The sequence below is a fragment of the Homalodisca vitripennis genome, unplaced genomic scaffold (assembly GCF_021130785.1).
Source record: "Homalodisca vitripennis isolate AUS2020 unplaced genomic scaffold, UT_GWSS_2.1 ScUCBcl_2303;HRSCAF=6921, whole genome shotgun sequence".
NCBI lineage: Eukaryota > Metazoa > Arthropoda > Insecta > Hemiptera > Cicadellidae > Homalodisca > Homalodisca vitripennis.
Window position 1 is genome coordinate 1 of NW_025778421.1, and position 27,850 is coordinate 27,850.

General features: G+C 34.2%; 1 protein-coding gene across 1 annotated transcript; it reads right to left on the reverse strand.

Annotated features, from left to right (window-relative positions):
• Positions 1–61: 61 nt before the first annotated feature.
• On the reverse strand, positions 62–27,850 carry LOC124371948 (PDZ domain-containing protein 8-like). Its single transcript, XM_046830317.1, has 9 exons — positions 27,528–27,850; positions 23,705–23,913; positions 20,211–20,393; positions 18,070–18,262; positions 16,693–16,850; positions 16,267–16,462; positions 11,223–11,353; positions 10,937–11,134; positions 62–174 (listed from the first exon to the last, which is right to left on the reverse strand). Exons 2-9 carry the CDS (start codon positions 23,873–23,875, stop codon positions 73–75), a joined length of 1,332 nt encoding a protein of 443 aa, XP_046686273.1. The 5' UTR covers positions 23,876–23,913; positions 27,528–27,850; the 3' UTR covers positions 62–72.

The window sequence follows — 27,850 nt, forward strand, 5'->3', positions numbered from 1 at the left end:
AGACACTAAGGCGATAACAGAGACCATTACATGACTTATCAGTTAGAATGGTTTAAAAAATGTGAGTTTAGATCAAAATAAAACAGTACCTGACAGAGAAGTGGAATTGCTGCTGTCACTATCAGTCTTGTCCCCTGAGCCCCTTCGGTGTCTCAGCCCTGAGATTTCCAGTAACTGCACACCATGTAAACTCTGTTAATTGGCTGTTTAATGTTTTTATAGATCATACATTATAGAACATTGAAATTTTTTATATTCTGCCTGAAAAATTTGTAGGAAAATATAAGACTGGTTAAAGTTTTCTAAAGCAAAATTCATAAAAGATGAGTAATATTTCTTTACCATTATCTTTACAGTACAATATTCAATTAATACATTAAATACTATGTAATTAAACTATTAATTAAACAAAATTATTAATGTTATAAATATTGTTATATACATTTTTGAATACAAAAATTTGTTTAGCTACATTTTAACATACTTTACCTAAATATGATAATCAGGGTGTCCAGTAATGACCAAATCTAAAATTCAAGCACATTTCAAGGTTTTCAAGGCTCAAAATTATAAAATTCAAGGGCTATAGTCGCGGTTTACTTTTGGCTCTTTATCGGTAACTAACAATTTTACAAGCCAAAATCAAGTCACGAAATAGTGTTTACTTTCCATGTAACAATAAAGATTTCTCAAATATTTAAGGCCTAATAACAGCATTGTGATATTTTAAAATAACTGCTTAAAAGAATACATACCTTTATTTTAGGACGATGCTCAAAGATAGTAGGCCCTCTGTTTAAATTACTAATGTCCTTATACATTATTAACAACATTTTATAATTCGTTATTTAAAAATCTACAGTAAATGAGGTTTTTTTTATAACCTATAACTTATAAATGAACTTCCTTGTGTTCAAAAACATTGAACTGTAATCGTACCTATAAAATATGTTAATTTAATTATTTAAACAATACTATGCTTAATGTGTCATTTAATTTTGTTTAAAATGAATTTCAGTGTAATGTTACTATTAAATAAAATAGTAAAAAAAGTTGTAGGCCTATAAAAAATTATGATAAAGTACCAAAGCCTAATTTAATGTTTATATTGTAACAGTTTGTTACAAATACATTTTAATATCCAAATAGGTAAATGAATTCGATTTTTTATTTGAAGTCTGAAAAAAAACCCCTCAAAAACACAGGATAGTAAAGAAACAGTTTTACTTTTAAGTTAAAGAAGTTTTACTTACACTTTCAACATCAAACCCAATACTATTCTAAACCAGTTGAGGGTTAGGTTAGTTTTAGGTGAATTAAGTTTCATAAAAACAAAATAACTGTTAAAATAAATAAAAATATATTAATATTCATTTTGAAAAAACGGAATTAAACTTAAAAAGTCAAAAACATGGGCTATTCAAATGTTGAACCCTTTTTACAATTTATTTTGTGTTAAAAAATAAATTTGTCACAGAAAAAAAGTTTTACTCTTTTTAGAAAACATGTGTGAAAGTTATACAACTTTAAAATTGAATTACTAACGATGTATTGCACCTTTACTCATTGCACAAATTAATTTAAACAAATAAGGCTATTGACAATAAGTTAAATGAAAACAACCATTAATAGTATAGCAAGGGTAAATAAACACCTAGATTACTAAAAAAGTGTTGTATTAATTATATATCTCAAATATATTTAAAATAAATCCTATATGCATCCAATTGTACACCATTATTGATTACATGATCACGGTTTTCGATTACCTTAAATTGAAACATTTAATATTCATCACTATGTTTCAAAGAATTGGCAACCTCTTCAACATGCGAATATTATAAATACAATATATAGTCGCATAGGTTATTTAGCCACTCTTCAAATTACTTTAACATCAAGCATATATAAATGCCATCTCTCGCCAAACGTACTACAACACCATTTTTGGCAACTGCAACGAGAGCGAGTTACTTCCAAAATATCCTTTGTATTCTGTCAATTTCACATTGATGTGAACATAATCGAACTGTTGCACCAATATCTTCATTCGTGTTAGGCACAGCGAGCACTGCGACCGGCCCGGCCCGGCCTTTTATACTCTGTCAAAATGCATACGATCAAATGAAAACCCGCCCACTGCGACCGGTCCGGGCAGGGCTGGACCGGGCCCGGTCGCAGTTGGTGGGTGTCCATTTGATTGCGTGTATTTCGACTTCACAAAAAGGGCGGGCCGGGTTCACTCCGGCATAGCACCACCCACTGCGGCCGGGCCGGGTTCACTCCAGCCTAGCACCGCCCACTGCGGCCGGCCCGGCCTATCCAGCCTCGGTCGACTCTTCGGGTGCGGGCCGAGTCTTCCCGGGCTGTGCCGGGCCAGCCGCAGTGGGCGGGTGTCCCTTTGATTGCGTGTATTTCGACTTCACAAAAAGGCCGGGCCGGGCCGCCCGCAGTGTGCGGTTGCACATTTGATTGCGTGTATTTCGACTAAAAGGCCGGGACGATTGCAGTTAGCGGGGTGTCCATTTGATTGCATGTATTTCGACTTCACAAAAAGGCCGGGCCGGGCAGCCCGCAGTGGGCGGGTGTCCATTTGATTACGTGTATTTCGACAAAAAGGCCGGGACGGTCGCAGTGGGCGCCTTGCATTGGTAACGGCAGCGGCGTTAAAAAATATCAAAACTCCCGATTTGCTACAAAATACAAGCATAATTCCCGCCTTATTCAAGGCAGGTAATATTCAAGCATAATTCCCGCTCTTCCCGATTTTCAAGGCTGCTGGACACCCTGATAATGTATTTTATATAAATAAAGATTTCCATGATTATATCTAAAACAAGCTCAAAAATAATATAAAGAAAATATTACGAGTAACGATTTTTATGCTTTTGCTTGACACTTATTTTAACTTCTCAATTCCTAGGAAATTCAGATATTTTTTTCACTGTACACAAAATTACTCTACTAATAAACAAAAACTTACTGTACAGTTATAAAATATTCATCCTAAAGTTATGGTTCTTTACTCTTGCACACTGTGAATTGGCAAATGGTTTTTGAGCATGGGAAATACTTACATCTTCCAAGCTTAATTACAAAGCAACAACAGAGTCCTGCACAGTTTTTTTAAATTATTTTGACCAATCTCTCAACTAAACAAAAACAAAAAACAATCTAACCTTGCATGTAATAGGTGACAATTGAAAACAATGAGAAAGCATTCAAACAGGTGATCAATTCAGTGCTACCAGTAAAAAAAAACGAAATGAAATGTATTTTAATCTTAGTAAAAGAAATCAGTGAAAACCATACCAACAATACCTAGTGGATATTTTCAGAACTGGAACAGCCTACAACAATAACAAATGGCTAAAAATAAACTATGTAATCATCTCGTACCTCAGCATTCATCCACTTGGTACATGATCAGCTTGTATGTCTTCCTCAATGGGTTAATAATAAATAATAAAATTTTTAAAACATTTACATAACTCAATTTGGTTTACAAGTTTATTTATTCTTCTATTTTTTTGTTGCCATTGTGGTTAACTACTAAGACCAATGTAAAAACTAATAGCATCAAACTCATTTATGAGATAATGATGGATATTGAACATTTACTATCACAAAGTGGTCAGCCAAAAATAGGCTAAAACTAATAATACACAAGAGAGGAGAGTGACTGTCATTCTCGATGGTGAAAGTTTTGTAAGATTGCGACTGGGTAAGAACTCATGACGTCATACAAAGCTTTTGAGCTTAATTTTGCAATCATGTTACTCATTCCATTGTACCGTAGTTGTAATTATTATGCTGAATCGCGGTAGGAAGTAGGCTCTTTTGTTAACTAGACGCTGTGCGTGGACATTGTTTGTTGGTTCGAGACAAGTAAATCGGCTGATCGAGATGTCTACGGTGATACGTTCCCGAACCGGTTGTCTTGAGAGAGGGGGAGCAGTGTTGGAGTGTCGACGACAGGGTGCAGACGTCCAGTTGAGAAGCAGTAGTTCTTCCTCTAATCCTCTAGTTTGGGATATAGAGTAATTCTTTTTATCGGGTGTAATTTAAATCAAGTTATTAATTTTTCTTTAGTGCGTATTAGTTTCCTATCAGCCTCCATAGTCTTCAAAGTAGTAAGTCCCGTACCAGCGTTTTAGTTAACATATTTTATTTTTATACTGTTGTGATTAAATTTCTAAAGTTTCCCATATTACAGAGTCTGTGAATTAATTCAATTTCTGAAGTATTGTCAATTAGACTTTGATCGTAAAGTTAATATCAAGTTTTTGTGTTATTTTGATTTTGAATATTTTGAGAAGAGAACTTTTTATTTTATTTTGTTAATTTAAACCATTTTGGAGAAGTATACATTTTTAGTTTCATTTTCATTTTAATTCATTTTTGGGTGAATTTTAATTTGGAATAAATCAAGTATTTCCAAAAAGTTGTTTTGATTTATAAAGTATTAGCTCCAAAGTAATATAATATATGTACTATAATAACAGTACATAATTTGCGCCAATCTGCTATTTCTTTTTGAGCATAAAAAATTGTACAACAGGTTATTTACAAGAAAGAACTTGTAAACTTGCATAAACTTGTCGGATACCTGCAAGTGTGTATAACTTGTATAAGACTTGTGTAAGACTTGTATAAACTTGAAAAATTGTATATAAACCTGCATAATAGGGTGGGCTGAAAAAAAAAATTATTTTTTTTTTCAAGTGCTATACCGCGGAAAACTTGCATATATACTTCATAAATAAAATGCAACTGGGAAAAAAATTATTTTTTCAATATCACGGTAGCGCAATGCAATTAAAATAGTTCGTTTTTTGAAAAAAACTTGGATTTTTATAATTTTTTCTCCGGTGTAAAAAACTTTAAATAATCAATCGCTATAGTGAAAAAACTGTATAATTTGACTTAGAAAACAGAAATACACAATGAACCAGTTAAAAAAAACAATGTTTACGGTAGCGCAAACAGCTTTAAATAACGGATAATTACGCTAAAAGGCGCAGTTTACAACACTGCCGTTCCCGCGCGGAATGATTCGTTTTGTATGTGACTGTACCGTGTCCCCCACCACTCGTACCCAACCCACAATTCCTTGCGTTGTGTACGCTTGCTTCGCCATTTTGTGAGCTCGCGTCAGTGACTCGGCAGCTTTTGTCAGTGTCAAAGCTTCTTTTGTGTTACTTAGTTGAGTGTGTGTTGAGTGTCATGGCTTTGTCCAAGAAAATTACGCGTAGTGAGTTTTATTGTCCGATATTCGGTTACCCAAAGGAACTACCTGTAAGTAAACTGCCTTCCTATGAAGACGTTTTAAAGTGCTTCTTTCTTGAACATTACAATTTAGCTGTGGAAACCAACAACAAATTGTTGAACAACAACAGTTTTTCACAAATTTCTAATATTGTTGCACCGAAAGTTAAGCAATTATTTGATAAATCCTCAATACCAACAGTCTCCCTTTACAGAATTGTTCAAATGATCAATGCCTACAATAATAGTTACAGAGGTCTTATGAAGTCCTACAAACGAGATAAGGAAAAAGACTCGTTCAAAAAAAAAGTTGAAGAATTCAAGCAAAAGTCTTTGCGACTGTTTGATATCTCCGCATGCAAATGCACAATAACATTAGATTGCAATTGCCGAAAGGCCGTTGACTTGTGTGAGTGTCCGGTATCGATTGTTTGTACATGTGAGAAGTCAAAAAAGTACCAGTCATTGAACTTAAGTTTTTGTACCTTCAAAGAAAACATAGTTTAGGCAAAATTGGTAACGTAGATGTGAAGGAGTCAAAAAAAATTATTCAAAGACAAAAAAGAAAAAAACACTGAGTACAGCGGATGTCAGTCGAACGTTGACTCATTGTCACAGCCATTGTGCTCAAAAACTATGGAACCTACACAAATAGAAGACTTTGACTCAACTGAAATAAATAGAAATGAGGATAGTAGCGATGAAGAGTTTCAACCTGTTTGTAAAGACACCATGGCAGATGCGAGTTAAATTGACTAATACTGCGCTAACAAGTGATCGTTTTGGAGTTTCTGATAGAGCAACAGCTGCTATTGCTTCTAGCCTTTTGCAAGATTTTGGTATTATAACTGAAACTGAACATTCTAATGTTATTGATAAAAATAAAATCCGAAGGGGGAAAAAGGTTATCCGCACAGAACTGCAGGTGCAGAATCAGGCTGAGCTCAACACATTTCAAGGATTGTATTTTGATGGAAGGAAAGATGACACTATTGTGATTGAAAAGGTAAATTCAAAGCATTTTCGGAGAGTGATTAAGGAAGAACATTATTCTATCATTCAAGAACCTGGATCTGTATATGTTGGTCATGTGACACCTTGTTCTGGATCTGCTCAAAACATTGCCGACAGTATAATTTCTTATTTAAAAAAAACTGGACTTTCCCTTGATGATTTAGACGTCATTGGATGTGACGGCACCGTTACAAATACAGGGTGGAAAGGGGGCGTAATTCGAACAATTGAAGAAAAAGTGAAAAGGCCAATGCAGTGGGCAGTTTGTCTCTTGCACTTCAACGAATTACCACTCCGACACTTGTTCCAGTTTTTGGATGGAGACACTACAGGGCCTACAACATTTAAAGGACCTATCGGAACAGAGCTCAATAACTGCGAAAAACTCCCCTTGGTGAAATTTGCTAGTGTGGAGTGTGAAATTCCAGATATTGACCGAAGCATATTGAGCAAGGACCAACAGTATTTACTGGACATAAGTTCTGCTGTACAATCAGGAATCTGTCCTATAGATTTATCTCACCGTGAACCTGGCCCACTCTCTCACGCAAGATGGCTAACAATGGCTAACAGGATTCTAAGATTGTATGTGAGTGTTGAATATCCATCAGACGAACATAAAATCGTAGTTCATTTTATTCTGAAGTCATACATGCCTGTTTGGTTCAATATCAAAAAAGCAAGTACTTAACTGATGGACCAGAACACATATTTCAAACTGTAAAATCCTCAAGATTCCTGCCTGAAAATCTGCTTCAAGTAATTGACCCCGTTATTGAAAGGAACGCTTACTTTGCCCACCCAGAAAACTTGATGTTGAGTATGATAGTAGATAAAAGAACTCACATAAGAGAATTGGGTTTGAGACGAATCATAAAGGCCAGGACATCAGCACCCAAAAGAAAGTCAATTAGAGCTTTCCATCCACCCAAATTAAATTTTCAAGCCACAGAGTACAGTGAACTGATTGACTGGACTGCCACCACATTGTCACTACCACCATTACTAAGAAGAATCAGCAACGAAGAAATTCGTGCAAAAATCTTGACTGGGGACACCGCAGCTGAATGGAGATTCGACAAATTTCCTTGTCATACGCAAGCGGTTGAACGATGCATCAAACTTGTAACCATCGCTTCACAAAAAGTAGTTGGTTTTGAAGCAAGAGATGGGCTCATCCGAACTACACTACAGTCAAGAGCAGCTATGCCATGCTTTGAAAGCAAATCAGCCTTCAAACTTCCTAAACAAGAATGATTATGGACTTGTGATGAAATATATCCTACAAATCAAAATTCCTTTTTGAATTTTCAATAACAATTTTCATGAAAAATGTGTAATGCTATGATTAAGTTGATGCTAATAAACTATGTTAAAAGGAATTTGAATTATTAATTTGCAGTCCCCACACTTTAAACAACAAATAAATTAAAACAAAACTTTTTATTAAAAGGCATTGTGAGTAAACTGTCGCAGGACGGCAGTGTTGTAAACTGCGCCTTTTAGCGTAATTATCCGTTATTTAAAGCTGTTTGCGCTACCGTAAACATTGTTTTTTTAACTGGTTCATTGTGTATTTCTGTTTTCTAAGTCAAATTATAAATTTTTTCACTATAGCGATTGATTATTTAAAGTTTTTACACCGGAGAAAAAATTATAAAAATCCAAGTTTTTTTCAAAAAACGAACTATTTTAATTGCATTGCGCTACCGTGGTATTGAAAAAATAATTTTTTCCCAGTTGCATTTTATTTATGAAGTATATATGCAAGTTTTCCGCGATATAGCACTTGAAAAAAAAAATAATTTTTTTTTTCAGCCCACCCTACTGCATAATCTTGTGTAGTGTGTAAGACTTAGGACTTAGAACAGTATTGTGATTTTAGAACATTGATTTATTTTTAAGTAAATTATATTAAAAATAAAATGGAGCTAGCGCATGTGGATCTGTTGCTCAAAAAGGAATTAATATTTGAAATAAAATTTTAGGGGCGGAAATGCTTTTGAAAACGACACCGTCCCGAATCTTAGAAGAATGTAGAGCTCCCTTTTGAAATTAAATATTAGGGACAATGCTGTAATCTGAAAGGGGGTATAAAATAATTATAGTTATAATAGAAAAGGTCGAGAACAATGAGGGCAGGAGATAGGAATATTGTGAGAGCTTCCTGTGTAAATCTTAAAAAGGCCGGACGTACCCAAGCCGCAATAACCCTGCCCGTTGTAAAAGTGTTTGTTTGTAAGAGTACATATCATAAAGTATGATTACAAGTGAACCTGATAAGTGAAAGCGAAGTGAGCCCGATAAGTGAAAGTATTTATGACTCGATAGTAAAGAAAGGACTGGCCAGTATGATTGAACATACTGATGTTAAATGCTTATCGGAGATAATAATGAAATATTGATCCTGGTTAAATGAGTTTTTAAAAATAAAGATAGGTTGTTTTTCTTAAAAGGTGCATATTTCCAAATTAAAATTAAAATACGAAATGTGATATTTGAGAACTCTATAAACATTAGCCCGCCGCACAGGTCAGTATGTTTTATTTTCAGGAAAATTATATTGTCGAAAAGGAACAGAAGATGGGTCTAAAACAATAAAATTGGCAATATAATTCATTTCTAAATTAACTTCAAGAGAATTGATTATATATTTATGTATTAATTTGGCCCAAAACATAAAACAAATTAAGTGTGAGTGTCAAGTATTTTATTATAATAGTAAAAACAAATAATGGATTATAAAAGGGTGATGTGACGACGTTTTTACTACAGCAAATTGTATGGCTAAAACAATGAGAAGTCATGATATAAAATGCCAGTGTAAGTGTGTGTGATAGGGGTGTTGTAAACCATGTAATTTTCAGGGACAATGAATGGCATAAATGGTGTATGAAGTTAATACACTGATAAATTGTGATATTTTTTCCCTGTTCCTTCAAATAGAGAAGGACAGGGTAATTTTGGTAATATTGTGGTATTATTTTCCCCTGTTCCTTCAAATAGAGAAGGACAGGGTAATATTTTGGTATACAATGAGTTGTATTGATAGTGATAATTCTTCCCTGTTCCTTCAAATGTCGAAGGACAGGGTAATATTGATTTTAATCACTATAAGAGGTTATTGTGTGTAAATAATTAATTATTGTGCCATTGTAATCCCTGTAAATTGATTGTATTGTAATTAACAACATCTGGTAATGGTTTACATTCGTGACACTGGCGCAGGCGTACAATTAAGAACACTGTGAAAGACTGACAGCCATACAATTATACGGAGGGAATATTTTGTAAAAAAGGATGTCCTCCAAGAGCTAAATGCCTCGCGGGCTGAAATTGTTATTAGATGGGAGGAGCAGGTAGCAGTTCTATTAGTGAATCAGAGCCAGCCAACCACAAGATCAACGAGGCCGCCACACTACACCGGCCGCCTGGTTATTGGGGAAGCTGCGCCTCGACTCCTCGCCTATCACATCCCTCCGCGATGGCTACATCTGGACCCATACTGGACATCGGGCAACCCTACCACATCATCCCTCGGACTACAGACCACGGCCTCCACGTAGTGATAAGTATAAAAGATTGTTATTTAAAAGTGTGAATGTGGAGGGAAATTATTGTACTTAGTCCGGGATGAGTGTTTTTAACGGTTTTGGTTCCTACCGTGATTTCAGCTTCGGGGTAGGGAAAATATGTACCGTAGTTGTAATTATTATGCTGAATCGCGGTAGGAAGTAGGCTCTTTTGTTAACTAGACGCTGTGCGTGGACATTGTTTGTTGGTTCGAGACAAGTAAATCAGCTGATCGAGATGTCTACGGTGATACGTTCTCGAGCCGGTTGTCTTGAAAGAGGGGGAGCAGTGTTGGAGTGTCGACGACAGGGTGCAGACGTCCAGTTGAGAAGCAGTAGTTCTTCCTCTAATCCTCTAGTTTGGGATATAGAGTAATTCTTTTTATCGGGTGTAATTTAAATCAAGTTATTAATTTTCTTTAGTGCGTATTAGTTTCCTATCAGCCTCCATAGTCTTCAAAGTAGTAAGTCCCGTACCAGCGTTTAGTTAACATATTTTATTTTTATACTGTTGTGATTAAATTTCTAAAGTTTCCCATATTACAGAGTCTGTGAATTAATTCAATTTCTGAAGTATTGTCAATTAGACTTTGATCGTAAAGTTAATATCAAGTTTTGTGTTATTTTGATTTTGAATATTTTGAGAAGAGAACTTTTTATTTTATTTTGTTAATTTAAACCATTTTGGAGAAGTATACATTTTTAGTTTCATTTTCATTTTAATTCATTTTTCTGAACAGACTCTTAATTAGATTTAACCGATTGTGAGAAGTTTTTGAAGAAAATCAAATCTAAAGTTTGTAAACTTTGTTAAATTTTTGGGTGAACTTTAATTCAGAATAAATCAAGTATTTCCAAAAAGTTGTTTTGATTTATAAAGTATTAGCTCCAAAGTAATATAATATATGTACTATAATAACGGTACACCATTCAGCATGGTGTTGGAATTTGGAGGAGTCTGTCATCACTAGGAGAGCCTGACATGATCTTGAGAATGAAATAATGAGTAACACCATAATGTATTTTGTCTGAAGGCCAGACAACATCAAGAACACAAAATAATGAGTAATACTAGAGTGTACCTTGTCATCACTAGGAGGGCCAGGCAAGATCTTGAGCCTCCGTTCAAGTCTGAGAGGCACTCGGTCCCCAGCTTGCTTGGTGCACTTGCTGATCTGAGTGAGTGAGGTCACTTTCTTGCCATCAATAGCTACCAGAATATCCCCAGGACGGACCTCTGCTACCACATACGGAGCCACTGATTCCACTACAAAACATACCTAAACAAACCAAATTTGTTCTTGACATGATGATAATTCACAGCATACAAGATCTTCACTTTTATTAATATTAAAATGAGTGAGTTACCTGATATTTGTCTGCCACAAACTCCTGTTTGAAGTGTACACCAAGGGAGTTACCTTGCTTGAGTACACTGACATCCACCGTTAGATAGCTGCCAGTCTCAGAGTGCACCATCTCCACCCATGCCATACTGTCTGGACATTCACACAGTTCAATCAGACTAATGTCAAATTAACACTGATTCCTTTTAGATGTTGTTAAAATACTTTTAAGAGTTATACGATTTTTGAGTTGCTGTTTCCTGTGTACTGTCATGGCTCCCATGACTACAGCCTGCTGCTCTGTCCTCTCACATATTAAGAGTATATTATATATCATACATCATATTATGAATGTATCATATTATATATCATACCTGCTTCAAATATGCTCTTTCTTTCCCTCCCCTTCAACCTCTTTTTGCTTATACAAAATTCCTTGAAGACTTATAACCTTCTATGAAGTGTTATAAAGAAGTTACTTCTATGAAGTGTGGGTAATGACAGTAATGAGGTGATATGGGTGTCAGTTGTAGGCTGGCAAGGGAGCTAGACTTGTTAGAAAATAGTGACTGGGAGAAAAGCAAGTGCACCCCTACTGATGTATATATATGCTCAGGCCAGTAGAAAGTTGGCTGAAAAATCCAAAGCTCCATGATAACACAAAATCTCCAAAGTAAAGTTTCCTCATTGTATAGAACTATTACTTGTGGTGTTCCTCAAGGATTTATTCTTGGTCCTGTATTATTTCTCATTTACGTAAATGATCTTCCAAAAATGTCAACAGACCTAAAAGTTACGATGTTTGCTGATGATTGTTCTTTTCTTGTGTCCAATAAATCCCAACATTTGACTATATCAAATTCAAACATCCAGTTGCAAAGTTTAAATCAGTGGTACATTTAAAATAAACTAAGGTTAAACATCAGCAAAACTAATATCATCCAGTTTCATCTGGAGAACGCAAACCAGTTTAGTTCAGGGTCTTATCAAACTAGGAAGTGAGGCAGCCAAGCAAGAAACTTCAGTTAGATTTCTGGGTTTATATATCAATAATAGGCTCACATGGAGTGGCCACATGGAACATGTCTGCAAAAGGCTTTGAACCATGGGATTTGCTCTCAACCGTCTCGCCAAGATGTTCAACGGACAGTGTATTTTTCTCATGTTAAATCGATTTTGAGGTATGGGTTGATGTTCTGGGGTCCATCCAGCGTGGCAAATTTCAATTTGAGTGTTTGTCCTCCAGAAATGGTGTCTGCAAATCATCTCAGGATGTAGGAGGTTCGAGACTTGTAAACCTCTTTTTGGTGAATTAAAAATCCTTACTCTGGCGGGTCTGGTGGGGTACGAGCTATGCTCTTTTGTTAAGGGTAATCCAAAGCTTTTTGTAAGCAATGGATACTACCATCAGTATCCGACCAGATCAAGAGAACTGATATCTGTGGCTGCACATAGTACCAACGCATTTGAGAGGGTTCCACTTAGGTGCAAAAGCACACAATAAATTACCATTGGATATTAAAAAAAGCACAATTTACGTTTATTTGAACAAAAATTAAAGACACACTTTCTTAATAAATGTTATTACTGTGTAAAAGATTTGTTATGTAAGGTTTAGTTCTTAGTATTTGACGTGTAATGTAAATATGTATTTTGCATTTACAAATAAAGATCTTAAATCATGAACCTCTAAATAAATCAATATTTTGCAATTTACAAAACACCAAGTTCTAAGTCAAACATAATCCGCCATAGTGACTAACAACTTTATTCCCACAAAAGTAAATTGACATTTTTTCTAATACTACTATTAAAATATAAAATAAAAACAATTTGTTCTTGTACAAAACTTATTGTCTTAACCCATATTTCATATGACTACTTACAAAATCTACAACCCATCATGGAGTGATAAAAAAATTTATATTTCTAATGTCCTCAAAAATGGTATTTTAAAGAGTAGTGCCTATTACATTAAAAAAACCCCAACCTATTCATTACCTTAACTATTTTTATAGTTTAAACCCTTATCTTTTCTTTTTCACATGGCCAGAAAAATGCATTTCCTAAGTTGTTTACAGCTATCAAATGCTTCATTTATGACTCTTTTAGTTTCATAGTTTTAGTCTATGGTTGCAATGGACTTAATATCTTAAGACACTATCAAATATTTTTATTTAGCAATTTTACTGCTAACACTGTTTGTTTTTGTTCTTAAGTCATCTAAAAATTACAGTTCACTATATTCAGAATATCCAGCCCTTCTTGGAGAAGGGCCGTGGAAAATTATATCTGTCCCAGGAGATTTAAATGGCTAAAAGGATCTTATTGCCCGTTTAATCCTCTCAGATGTAATGTCTCTTTTTGATGGTTGTCTGGATTTAGCAACCTCCCGACTAGATCTCCCCCCTGTTAGAGAATTAAAATCGTCATTTTGAGTTAAGAGTCTGCCCGGAAAGTGTGGAGTCTCTTTATTGTCCACTGTAAGGCTAACATTAGCCTTTACTAAGGACCCTAAAGGGTTAGAGTGATCAATTTGGAGAGTTTCATGAAGCCTGGTAGCCTCAGGTAGGCTGTTAATGTTTTTGCAAAAATGTTTCCAGGTTATTCTTTTATTTTTTCTAATTTCTTTCTTGTGTTCATTTAGGGCTTGAGAAGTTTACGGGTTTTGTTTTGTGAGTGTATCTAACCTGTTAGTCCACCAAGGCACATCTTTCTTTAGCCTGTTTTGTCTTAGAGGGCAGTTTTCCTCATAGGCATTCATGATGGCTTGCTATACTGACCTGACCTTTCTAGTTCAAATTCATTATTCTGATAGGTAACATAATTTGGTACCCTAATGAAGTAAGTTCCAACCCTAAGGCGTGACCCCAAAAGTTCCGCTTGTTTCTTTGATGTTTAAATCACAAACCAGATCGTTAAGATTCCTTTGAGTTAAAAAATGAGGCATAGTTCACTCAAAACAAGGAAGTTGTACATCTTCAATTTCTTCTTGTTCTGTGTCAGAAAATGTACTTTTCTTGATTTCTCCTATAAGTGGAGGAGAAGAAATCAGTAGTTCTTGATAGTCGAGTATCTTGGGACAAGTTAGGATATTTTAAAGTATGTTTAGACTTACTTGTTGTTCCTGTTACGTTTGTTACAAAAGTAAGATCCGAAGTATGATCTGATGATTCTCTTCACACAATTGAAACCAATAATAGCGTACAGTATATGTACAGCATATATGTTATGCTGAATTTTTATCCTGATTGCTCACTTGACAACCAAAATAAAGTTCATAACATTTTTGTACTAAAGGAGTAAAATTTCTTCTTTTTTTTAAAGTCAACTCACCTTACTCATAGCAAAAGGTATCAGGATGATTTAGGAATATATGTGATATTGTAAATCAATCATTCATTGTGAACAGTACATACGTCAAAATCAAAGTTTGTATATATGGATTAGGGGTTACATATTTTTTGTCAGTTCGAAGAATTCAGTAAGATGGAGTAGAAGGGATGAAGCCAGAACTTTAGTCAAAGTCCAAACTATAGTAGGTCTGTCTTCTTTAGCTCATCTGGAAGGGCATTCCACAAATTCGCTACTGCATACATTGGTTTTTTTCTCTGTAGAGGTAAGGTGATGTCTAGGAAGGCAGTAGTTTTAGCCAGGTCGAGTGTTATATTTATGGTGTTGAGTGCCAATTGTCAGTAGCTCAAGCAATTTGAAATGCATGTGAATTACAGTTCCAGGATGTATAGATTAACCGTGGTGAGAATATTCAACTCTTGAAAAGATTACCTGCAGAACTATCTTGTATATGAGTTTGCAATGATTTGGATGGCTCTCTTTTGGTGGGTGACTATCTGCCGCAGATAGCCCTATGCAGAGCCTCCCTACTCTGCATTTCCATACCAGAGGGGGTTCATAGAGAGCATGGTAGGGAGTTTTGGCTGTTACTGTGTCACTGATATGTTTCATCCCGCGGATAACATACAATCCTCCACTGAGCTTTCTGCAGAGAATCCATATGCTCGGTCTGTTAAAGAAATCATTATTTTTTACCCAGAGATATTTGGAAGAGGTACTCTTCTCCAGATCAGGGAGTCCTCCAGTGGTGTTTATTGTGCTTTCGTAGTGCTTTAATAACAAGTTCACTACCATGGCAATATTGCACTGACATGTTGATGGCGTTATATGCATCTATTTCAAGTTCTTGTTGTTTTTTACCTAGTAGTAGCACTGCATCATCAGCATACTATTGAGATTTTACATGTATTAGGGGAAGTTAATGGTGTATAGGATAAACAGGACTGCCCCAAGTACACAGCCTTGAGGCACTCCTTGTGTGATAGTTTGCATCCCTAAAACTGTTTACGTGTTAGACTTTTGGTAGTGTATTTAACATCTATCATTTGGCTCTGTTCAGTGAGGTAGCTTCCAAACCACTTAAGAGATTGTCCTAGTTTTTCAAGAGAAGTTAATTTTAACAGTAGATGGTCATGGCTAATGCAATCAAATGCTTTACTGAAGTCAAGTATAATGGCAGTGGAAGTGTTTTCCTTTTGTAATTGATCGGTCAAAAATTCTAATACACTTATCAATGCTGTTGTTGATCTGCTAGGCATGAAACCATGCTGTTGAGTTGTCGGTAGTTAGCTGCTGATTAGCTGTTAAGTGTTGAGCCCAGCTCGTCAGTGATCCGCAATGGGTTAATGTCTTCTTGGTGGATATTGGTGCAAACACAGTCAATTTAGGTTACTGTCAGAGGTGATTATCACAATAAGTGTTTTATAAGCCTTTACTTAATCTAATATTGGACTGACCCTTCACCTTTTTGTTAGAAGCTGAAATGAGTCTTACTTTAGGTTGCCCTGTGAGTGTCATAACCAGTGACAGACTATTATCTTGCTGCACTAACTTATGGCATCACTAAAACCTAATACAACCCTAGTTGTGTTACTATAGGTACTCTTGACTAACAACGATTTTAGAGACACATTTTTCTGCCATACCTGAGTTCTACTTATATCCATTTAAAAATGTACCAGAACTAAATTACTAAAAATTTTATACATTACCAACAGCCAGACTGCAGTAGACTGGACCTGTGGTTTCTGACACTCGAGATACTTGAAGCACTGCCACATCCAGCCCTCCGGACAGCATTACGACTGGGCTGTCATCCACACCACCTTCCTCACTCTTGTTGAAAAAAGGTTTGTAGCGAAGTTTATAGTTTGGAAGCGTGTGTTTTCTTTTGAGAGCTTTTCTGATCTATTAACACAAAGCAACACATTCATTTTACACGCTTATACCCAGAAAATTTTAGGATACTATAAAAACAGTGTATTCATATGCTTACATCTGGCTTTTTCATTTTACAGCTGTTAATTAACGTGTAAAACTGTATATATATATATATATATATATATATATATATATATATATATATATCTCAAATCTAATTTAAAATATTAGATACTTCTCTGTAATTGGACTCGAACCTGACTAGCTATAATGGAGTTGATTTGTGTCAGCGCCCGGCCCTGGAACTGGGATTCGACAGTCAGCTGCAGCTGGGGGTCTGAGTAGAAGCTGAACGACCAGTGAGTATACGGGTGTCTGGTGAACTTGAGGCAGCCTTGCCCCTTCAACTCATTCACTGATACAGTTCAGTATAAGTTAGACAGGTAAACTATGTTCGTAAAATAATGTTGTGATAACAAAAAAGAGGCTGTTAATCTGTCTTGAAGAACTCAGAATTACATTTGCAACTGTGTGATGAAATAATATTTGATATGCTGAATATAGTTCAATATCAGGATCTTGAAATTACTACAATTACTAATTGAACATTAATTACATTTTTTAAATAAATTTGATTTTTAAATAAGTTTGTTCAACATAATATGTTATGAAGAAACTACATTACAATTCAAAAAACATCACTAGCATTCTTCCTGTTATGTTTTGGCTCATGGTTCGATCCAAAACCTCCTGGGGCTTCAACGTTCTACTAGAATTCTGCTTATACAGTTAGATATACGGAATTTTGGCTCGCCGAATTTAAGCGTTGCTTGTTGCTATGCCTCTCCGCTTGGTAAAGCATCTGTTAGCATGGAAATTTCGGTACTTATAGTATGCACCATAAGGTAACGTAGGTCTTGCTAGCCAAGCTTATCTGCTGTTGACTTTTGTTTACAGATTTTTGATTTACAGATTTTCTATCAATCGTTAAAATCTCATACTCAGCCAAAAATACTTAACATTAAGAAATTTAAACAAACCCATTTAGATGGAGGATTCAGACTTTATTCCATTGTTTCTATAAGAGGAAAATATACTACTAATTTAAAATCTTTGGGGGAACCAGGCAAATTTTGGGAAAAATTTAGGTAATTAATCAGATTTAATAGTTAAGTAACACTGGATCAAAACTCCTCCGTTACGGTGTGTAGCACTGCCGAAAATAAATCCCTTCCCCTGAGGCTTTACATAATTTAGGGACAGCCCCTTATGAGTATACTGGGTTTGTTTACAAATTTATTTAATCTGCTGTTTTCTCGTTGCTGTCACGGTTATCCATTAGACCAATGTAAAAATATTCGCTAATGCTCAGCCAAATCCCATGGAATGGCATGCACCAATATCAAACTCAATGTTCCTCATATATAAATGGAGCTTCAAGCAATATTTCAAGTGTATAGGTTAGTTTGTTTTTGAGATATATTGTGAACAGACATACAGCCAGAACTTAAATCATATCAAATCACAAGTGATATGCTTCGCTAAAGCTCAACCAATGAGTATTTTTAAAACTATATTTTATTTTAATATTTTCTTAAAAATAATAAACTAAAGAAATTTTAATGCGAAGATACCTTTGACAGAGACTCGAGCAGTCTTGTTGAGTCGCATGTTCGCATCTATTGTTAGCTGGAAACCACCACTGTATTCCAACAGTAGACAGAGCTCTAAATCATCAATCAAACCACTTGTGGGATTCACATTCAAGTGTTTAATCTCTATGCAGTCAATGTTTGGAAACTGTGTGCCCAAATTAAGTTCTCTAAGCTGAAAAATAAAAATTATATTTACTGAAATTGTTCAGCCTATAGGCTATAGATGCAGACACTTAACACTGTTTATGAGAATTTTAATCCATTCAGGAAGTATTTATAAAGGCCTCTGCAGTACCGGTAACAGTAATCTTCAATTTATAGTTTAATTTAATGCGGTATGTTATGTAAATTTTCATGTTTATCAAAATTCAAATAAACTTTTGTGTGGAATCAAGAAATTACATAATTCAACATGCTTTTTTGAGTTCTGTATTTTTGGGTAATAGATGCAAAATTTTAGTTAAAAAAAATATACCATTTACCTGTATTCATTATCGCCATACCACGGTTGTTTTCTTCACTAATGCAGCCAATTAACCCAATGCGGATCGTATTGTTTTGGCGCACAGGCAGCAGCGGGCACGAATTAATTTACAGTCAGCGGCTGCACGATCAGCAATGGTGCGCCACATCGAATTCCTTGCTATTGTATACTAGAAAATTTAGCTGTGTAGGTATTCGTTCAGATGGAATATGGACCTGCTGGGATATCCGTGATATAGGAATGATAACACGCGAGCAAGGTTCAGGGGTGGCAGGGATGATGTCTGAATCATAGTCTAAATAAAGCGGCTCGGGCGAAGCAATTACGACATCCGGGCCATTGTCTATACTAAACTCGCCAACATGTACGTCTGCGTCGTTTAGTTCTGTGTCACTAACCTCAAAAGTATTATAATAACAACTGAGGAAAACACCCAATCAGAAGCGCTAAAAAGCAGAGAGTAAACTCATATGAATGATTTTTCAACTTCGACATACAACTACGATCTGTAGGATATTCATAAAACTTTTGAAAACTCTAAACGTAGATCATTGTTAAACACTCTTAATTGACAAGTGAAGAGGATCGCCCGATCTATCAGACATTAATAGAACTATTTGGAGGGAAACTGAAAAGCAGACCGCTTTTGTGACCTGAGCTCGTCATTGTGCTGTTAGGCCCGGCCGCTGCGTGACGAGCCCAGCTCGTCAGTGATCCACAATGAGTTAATCAGTTCAAAATCTGTATATAATTTCTAATGTGCCACAGTGTGTCAATCAGTTAATTACCATGTGTAGCTTTATAGTAGATTCCATCAACAATAATGATACCGGAAGTAGTCTGAATGTTTCAACATAATATTATTCACAATGGTGAACAATTCTGTTTAGTTATAAGCCAGAAGCTGTTCTGCATTACCTGTGATTGAAAGTACCCAAGCAAATCACAATGCAATAAGTTTTGTTTGCAGAGCTCTCTAGAAAGTTGTAATACTACGTTCTACTTACACAAAGGGGACCTAGCCTGAGTAATGAAAAACTCTTTTTTTCACTAGTGATATACAATCCTTATCTATACTTTCACCATAGCCTAGGAATATGGCTGTGACTCACTAACTGACCTGTCAACAGTTCAGTAGTTCAGTTCAGAGGAAAATAAAAATCTGTAAATGAATGTGGATCATATTTTCTAAATAGTATTTAATATCCTCAAAGTATTTTTGGCATGGAAAGAGCCATTCTAAAAAGTGTATGCCAAAATATTGATACAGTATAATAACCTTAACTAGGAATACAATTTTATTCAAGAGAAAAATTTTACTATAACACCTGAATGTCAATAAGGCAATACAGGTGAAATATAAAATACTATTATGTGAAATAGCCATGAATATTGTTTTAATTACAAAGTATAAACAATATTATCAGTCAATATAATGCATATATACATCACTACTCATTGCAAACGATAAACACCGATTGTGGGTATGTTGGGCTGATAATTCTGAGCCCAATGATTTATAACATTCATTAAAATACATTCTTAAACAGTTAAATCCGTAACCATGTATAAATAAAATATTTAGTTCTTTGCTGCAATGTGTAACTGAGTGTCATAAAATGAGATGATACTCAACTGCAATAGCCTCAAACAGTTTCCCAGTAGTTGTGCGAGTCAGCAGTTCCTCTAACTCAAGACTAAGTCGGGCCCTGAACCAACGTCTCACTCTGTTACTGTTACGACACTCTTGGAATAAAAACTGAAGGACAGAATTTAGAGCTTTTGCTGGTTCCGGTTTAAAACACCCATCAAGCAGACTCTGGAAAATAAAACACATTTCAAATTCTCAGATCTGTTTAATCTACAAGAAATTATACTTGTTTGTGAACATTTCATCCTTGACCGATTACTTTGACCATATTGGATTATTAAATTTGGAATCATATTCTTGAGTATAACAAATGGTTGTTCTTACTCCATATTTAATCAATCAAACAATCTTATTATAAGTGTTTATTATTTACGAGTATCTTCAAGAAGTATTAAAATAAATTTTATAAAAAGTAAATTTGTTTAAAATCTAGGACATGTAAAAGGTAAATTAAATGTTATTTAATTGTAATACACAACGTATCTGTACAAAACAAAAATATTGGTAAATTTATACTTTTTTACCATGTATGTTTACAGAAATTGAAAAATAATTCTATTTTAGGCCTGAATTCTTTTGGTAAAATTATGTATAAAAATCAGATATTTAAAAATAATACCTGGTATATTTAAGTATAAATGGTAAAATGACATTTTTTAGAAAATTTTGTTTGAGTTTTTACAACACAGTGCTTTAACTTCTACGACTGAGGTAGAGGTCAAGAAATAAGTGCAGTTAGTGATGACTAATAGACTGGATAGGCCCATGTGATGTTGCCATATAATACGCAACGCCCGGGGTGGTGTGCTGCAACCGACCCGGACTGTTGTCACATTGATATATTATACAAACCTCAAACTAACAATAATTCTCATCCATATCTTATCGACGTAAAGGTAAAAGCTCTCCACAAAAAATAAAGGATTAAATGATAGTTTACTATATTATACTTTGATTAATTTCATAGTTTAATAATGTTATTACAAAATCACCAACAGACACAAAAAAAACATAAACCATTTTAAGAATTTTCCCAGGAGGACTTGATAGGTTGTTTTCGGCGGTTTGTTGAACTGCTGAAGTTGTAGACTGGTGGGCCTCATGGTGTGTTTCCGGGGTGTGCAAAAAGCCCTTGAGGCTTAAGTGCATGGCAGTAGGCCGCCCCAAGGGGGAAAAAAATTGGTGAAACAGTTGGTCGGTGTACTTGCTTATTTACCGCACGATACAACAATCTTTTCATATGAGATTATTTAGAATCTTTTCAACAGATTTTATTTGATTACTAAACATTACATTAAACTAATCTGCCACACTGTGTTGGTTAAATTCTACGCTAAATGTGTTGCTTGATTGTAAGAAATGATTACAATTTATAATATGATCACATTTTAAAATGATCAAATAATCACATTTCCCTCAAAATATTTAAAAGGATTGTAAAACAAAATGCGTTCAAGAGCATGAATGTGATTAATATTCTTACCTTTACATTGTATTCGCTTTCAGGAGGCTATATCGTAACCATATATGCTTACTAGAAATCAGGAAAATGCAAATAAATCCCTAACTGCCACTGACGGGTGGACAGAGGAAGGGGACTCGCGCAGCTCCTGTTTACATGTATTTCACCTGTTGCCATGATTACCACTTGTCTGACATCACCTATTATATATTGTGTTAAACTTTATTGGCTAAAAACAGAATAGTGCATTCATATTGTAGAAAAACTTGTGATTTACCTGTATGATACTCCCAACAGTCTCAGGTTTAATATTTACATCACCAGGTTGTGGAAATAATTTTACGTAAAACAGCCAGGTACAAGAGGTAATATCAAATGTTTATTTATGAGTGTGTAACCAAACCGTTGCATTAAAAAATTCCCTTTGTTATACACAGAATTATATCATTGAAAAAAAAAAACAACATAATTCTCAGATTTATTTGATAAAGTCCTTACAAAATTTAATGTTTATTGAACATTACATGATTTTACTATGTAAATATGTAATGTCGTTATGTCAAAGATAAACATGTCGTATTTCCTAACATAAAATAAGGGCAATTAACATTGATGTTTTCTTTTTAATTTACATTATAGCTAATTTAATACAAAAGGCTTGTTTCTTTTGAGTGTAATGGTTAAATATGTTAAGTACTCTGGGCTGCTTGTGGTTAGAGTGGAGAACAAGTTTGGCAACATCGCTCAGACTTCATTGGCTATCCCGAGGTCACGTGCCAAATAAGCTCCTCCCTCAACTGCAGTTTTTGGTGATCTATACGGTAGAGGTGTTGGATCGCCCCCGGAAGAGTATAGAACACTCACTAGACGAAAAGGGGCTCTTATCCTGAACATTTTGATAATATGAGGTCTCAAAACAGTGTTTTTATGCATTTCTTAGTAGCAGGAGAAATTAGTTTTCCATGCATATCAAAATTTCTTATATTTAATTTTTACAATAATGAGCAAGGTAAAAATTCCAAATGTGCATAATCAGCCATGAATTAAGTCTGCCAAATATCAGACCAATATTTAGTGGTCCTTTAGAAAATGTACCTAGGTTAACATTGCTAAGTATAGGGATAATACAAGTGGCCTGCTTTTATTTCTGTTCATATGTTATTTATTCAGCTCAGTGACAAAGTCCTATCAGTTCAGTAATATATACCTTAGAATCGTGATTAATTTTCTGCCACAGTCAATACATTGTTTTTCTACCAGTTAAATATAATATGTCACTGAAAAATTGATTGAAAAGAATATGGTAGAAATGTCATGTACTCAATTAAGAATCAGTGTTCTAATTATCTAATATAAATACATTTGAGAAATCAACATGAATGGCTTGAAGTGCAATTTTAATATAATTTTCCGCAGTTTAATAAATTAATTGCGAGTTTATGGGTCTACAGAGGGTGAGTTCTAAATGTCTGAATTTATTTGCATTTTTCTTCAGATATCGATAGCAAACCTTTACTCGACATTGGTCAGTAAAAAATATTACCTGTTGGTATAGTTGAAATTTTTGGCCACCACCTTATTGTTGCCATGCTGGAATTAGTTATTATTTAAATGTAAATATACAGTGGAGGCCAAACTACTCAGCACTGATGGTCTGTCACTCCTTTCTTTGTTGTGAATTTTTGATCGACCACTTTGAAAAAAAAAAAACCAACCCATTCATGTACTTTCCCCTCACCCATAACAATTGACCCATAAATGGCAGTAAGTTCCCTATGTTTAGCTGCCACTGAATATGGTTTTAGTTTAAAAAAACCTAATTACAGCACACACTTCGAATTTGGAGGGAAACTCAACTGCGGCACATATTTTGCAAATCCATAGAAAATAAACAAGTGCTTTTATAACCTTCTAACTTTTGGAATAACACTAGTATTTAATGGTTGTATATTTTAATGCAATAAAGGCATGCTCAATATTATCCTTCTAGATAGTTTAATTGTTTGTAGTAGCCTACCTTGGGTATCTCAAATAGTTCTGCTGTAGGTTCATCTGTTTTTGTAACCATAGGTAACTTCATCAAATATCTATTAAAAAAATACCACTGGATGAGTAGTGTAAGAACCATGCCACTGAGCAGGGAAAGCACTATGAGGAAGACAGCTGTGAGTAAACCTATTGTGAACATTGTTATTGCTTAAATTCAGGCCGGTCTTGTTCATTAACCTGAAACAACAAAATCAACCATAAGCAATTAATCAAACATGATATCTTGTTACAAAATAATATACAAAATTTGAGTCTTGAGCAAACTAAAAGTTCTTTTGTCAAATTTGTAAATAAACTCAAACTCTAAAATATTTATTGTTTAATTTCTTATATGCTATAAGTATCATGACATTATTAGTACAACTTAACACAAATAAATTGTCATATCCTAAACAAATATTTAGTATACAAGGAAGGATCTGAAGGTAAAAAATAATATAAAAAAAATTATTTTGTTACTTTTTGGATCATGTACAAATGATGGTGTGATAAAAAAAAAATACTGTGAATGAATTTTTATAGTGGCAATTGCTGACCCTGGACCTTGTTTGTCGACTGTCAGATCCAATAGATTGAGGTTCTGTTTATCATGTCTGACATGAATTTTGAAAAACGCACTAACATTAAGTTTTGTTTTAAAAAGAATGCTAAAGAATCTCACAAAATGTCAAAATCTGTGTTTAGAGATAATGTAGTAAGTCTGAAGAATGTATACAAGTGATATGACCGATATAAAAGCAGTAATAAGTTGGTTACAGATATTTTTTAATTATACTTTTTTGTTTTAGGGGTGTGGGATCATAACCACATAACTGGTATATATTTGTATTACATCAAAATTTCAAAATTTAAAAAATATTTATTTGTTTCTCTAGTTTCAGAAAATATATAGTTTAATGGACTTTACATTTTAATTTTCATATTGATAAAATTTACAACAGTGTAGCATTGTTTTATGAAAATTGATATTACGTGGTAACATACTATGTTACAATATTTTTTCCTTACATGAAACATTATTATATCACTTCAAGTGTCAGCAATAACATATCATTTATCAATAACAAGTACAAATACAAAATTATGTAGCATAACTCATAATATATATGAATCTGGAAAGCATAAATTTCCTTACATGTCAAACTGTATATCTTTAAAGTTAGAAGCAATGTTCAAATTTTCTTTTTATTCGAAAAAATAAAATTGTATTTATCTACTAAACTTATTCTGTATTGTTAACACATATCCCTAATATTTATAAAACTTTACTTAGAAAAATGTACAATAAACCTAGTTTCAGTTGGGGCACTGAGATCTTACATTAACTAGACCTAATCAGATTCATCACCGCTGTCATGGTCTACTGGTTCACTTTCTAACATCTCTTATATTATTGGATCGATTCCTATCTATTTCAAATGCATACAATGTTGGTAAAGTTCAACATATAAAATAAATAAAACGTGCTAAAATACAAACTTGACACTGCTACTCTAGGCCTAAATAGATTACAAAACTTGGGTTATTTTGAAACAAAACACTAATTTTTTGATTTAATACATCACTCCCCATGAAAGAGAAGATGATAACGTCTCTGTTGAAAAAGGTCTGACCAATGAAGAAATGTTCGAGTGCTTTGAGACTGGCATTAAATTGTTGGAAGAGCAAGATTAATGTGATGCTATGCAGTTGCTGTCTTTAAAAACACCTACGAGACTTAGCGGCAAAAGAAAACGGGTGTCAAAGCTTAAGTAAACATGTTCAGCTATTTTAGGTTAAGTTTTAACTATTTTATCATATAGTATGTATCTAATTTTTGGGTTGATTTTGTACTGTTCCCATTTTATCTTATTTTAAGTAAATTTAGTACTGTTTCTACGATATCTAAGTCACTGGGCCAAAATTGTATTTACTGTACGTGCAATCCCTACTTTATGTGTAACCTTCACATAATATTTTATACTTTCTTGTGATATTAAAAGGTTTCAATTTCAATCTTTTTATTGTCGTAGACATGTATTACGTGTATGACAAAAGTCAGTAGTGCATTATTAATACTATTGCTACTATATCAGTAGTACATCGCTAAACAGAAATGTCTTTGGTAAAGGGGTAAAGCAAATTTTAAGGTGGATGGCGCAGGTAGTCATGCGACCGTCGACCGGGGTACCGCTATGTCTGGGCTGGACAATGGACACCTCCTGCACGGATACCCTTGAGGATCAACCGTTTGACAGTTCTTGGACTCGCTAGTTAGCGCCCTCCCTTGTATTATAAGCCGCAAAAACATTATTGACTTATTGCCTGCCGGCAGGGTGTCACGGCGAAGACAGTTGTACAATTAGTAGGATTCCGAAAATTGTACCTGGAACAACAGGTGCTATTGTGTGTTTACTCCAAAAACGTGTTTTTTGCTCTCCCACCCATTCTCCTACCCTTAACAAAAAACTATGTTTTTTACAGTGATCTTCGATGATCCGAAAACCCTCCTACACCAATTGGTTCGAATAATGAACAATACACTGTAGTTAATTTATTATGTAGCTTTATTGCAGTGATGTTTGACCAGTGACGTGGTGTCATTGCAGCGATTGTCACCAGTACCTCACTTAAATTATAACTTTTCAAATATAAAAACAACTTAATTACTGTACTTAACATAATTCGTTTCAACATTTCGGTGTTGGTAGTTTAGATAATTATAAATATCAACGATTTTATTGTGGTGGTGGCCACTTATTACACTGCGGGTAGGGTACGATAAGCGGACCCGGTTTTTTATATCGAAATTGGCAAACGATATTACTTAATCATAACCATGGATATAATCAATCGATACTGATTAATTATTTTGAACTATTAACTTAAATAATCTATATCAACAACGGTAAACACTATAAAATAATACACTTAGGATAATATTTCAATTTTACATTAAAGTAATTCTGATTATTGAAAGTGGCAGTCAGTTGTAGAAAAGTACACGATGTTGCTTTTTCGTGTCTTCAACATGTTGGACCCGTACCGAAAAAACCCATAATGTGAAATTTGTGGGAAAGAAACAACTGTAACTGTGTGAAGAGTCTTCAGTTTTCCTAATTTCGGTTATAATAATTTGTTTGATCACTGTAAATATTAAATTCATATTTTAATTTAAAACATATGATTGTTATTGAGGACTATAGGTAATTTTATATCGATTGATAGTCTATGATTTGATATGCGAATATTAGGTATCGATGACTATATTCTTTGATATAAAAAACCGGGTCCACTTATTGTACCCTACCCTACACTGCAGCCTAATATCAATAAACAAATTTCAAATTGATAATCAACAATTAATACAAAAATAATATACAAAAAAATTAATACACAAAAAAATATACCAAAAAATTAATACACAAAAAATAGTATTACAAAAAATTAATATACAAAAATGTATAAAATTTCATATTTGTAGTAGATTTTTGCAAAATTTAATAAAAAGTTGGAATAAACCATGAAGATGCAGGAACATTTCAAAGATTATAGAATATTTGTAGCTCTCTAAAGATGAGAAAAAGGCAGATAAACTTGGTCAATTTAAAATAGGTAAGATAGGCCTTAAGAAAGGACTCACCTTAACAAAAACTGTCTTAGAATCTTATACAATTTTTTAGTTTGGTTTAAATACACTAGGGTAATATAAACATTAGAAATATAGGCCTATTATGGTTTTCTTCTAAAACAAATATTCTGTGTCAGGATATGTACTAGGCCTAGTGAGAAACAGTTAGGTTTTATCTTACCAATACGAATATTACAGCCTATTGAATTTTATTTCTCTTTCAAATAGTGTCTTCCTTTGATATTAGTTGTGAAAATCTGCTTCTGAGGACAACAAAAACTTGACACATAACATAAGTGTACATTTTTTATCATAAATAACTGTAAAATATGGTGCAGTAGGTAGTCAAAAATAATCACAGCAGTAAACCAAAGTTATCAAGTTTACAATTCGATTCAGTGAGTATATTGTGCCTACTATATCGTTTTTGACAGGTAAATTAAAATTGATTTTCGCACAGCAATATTTATTAAACTAAACATACGGTTACCAATGACAGTAAGG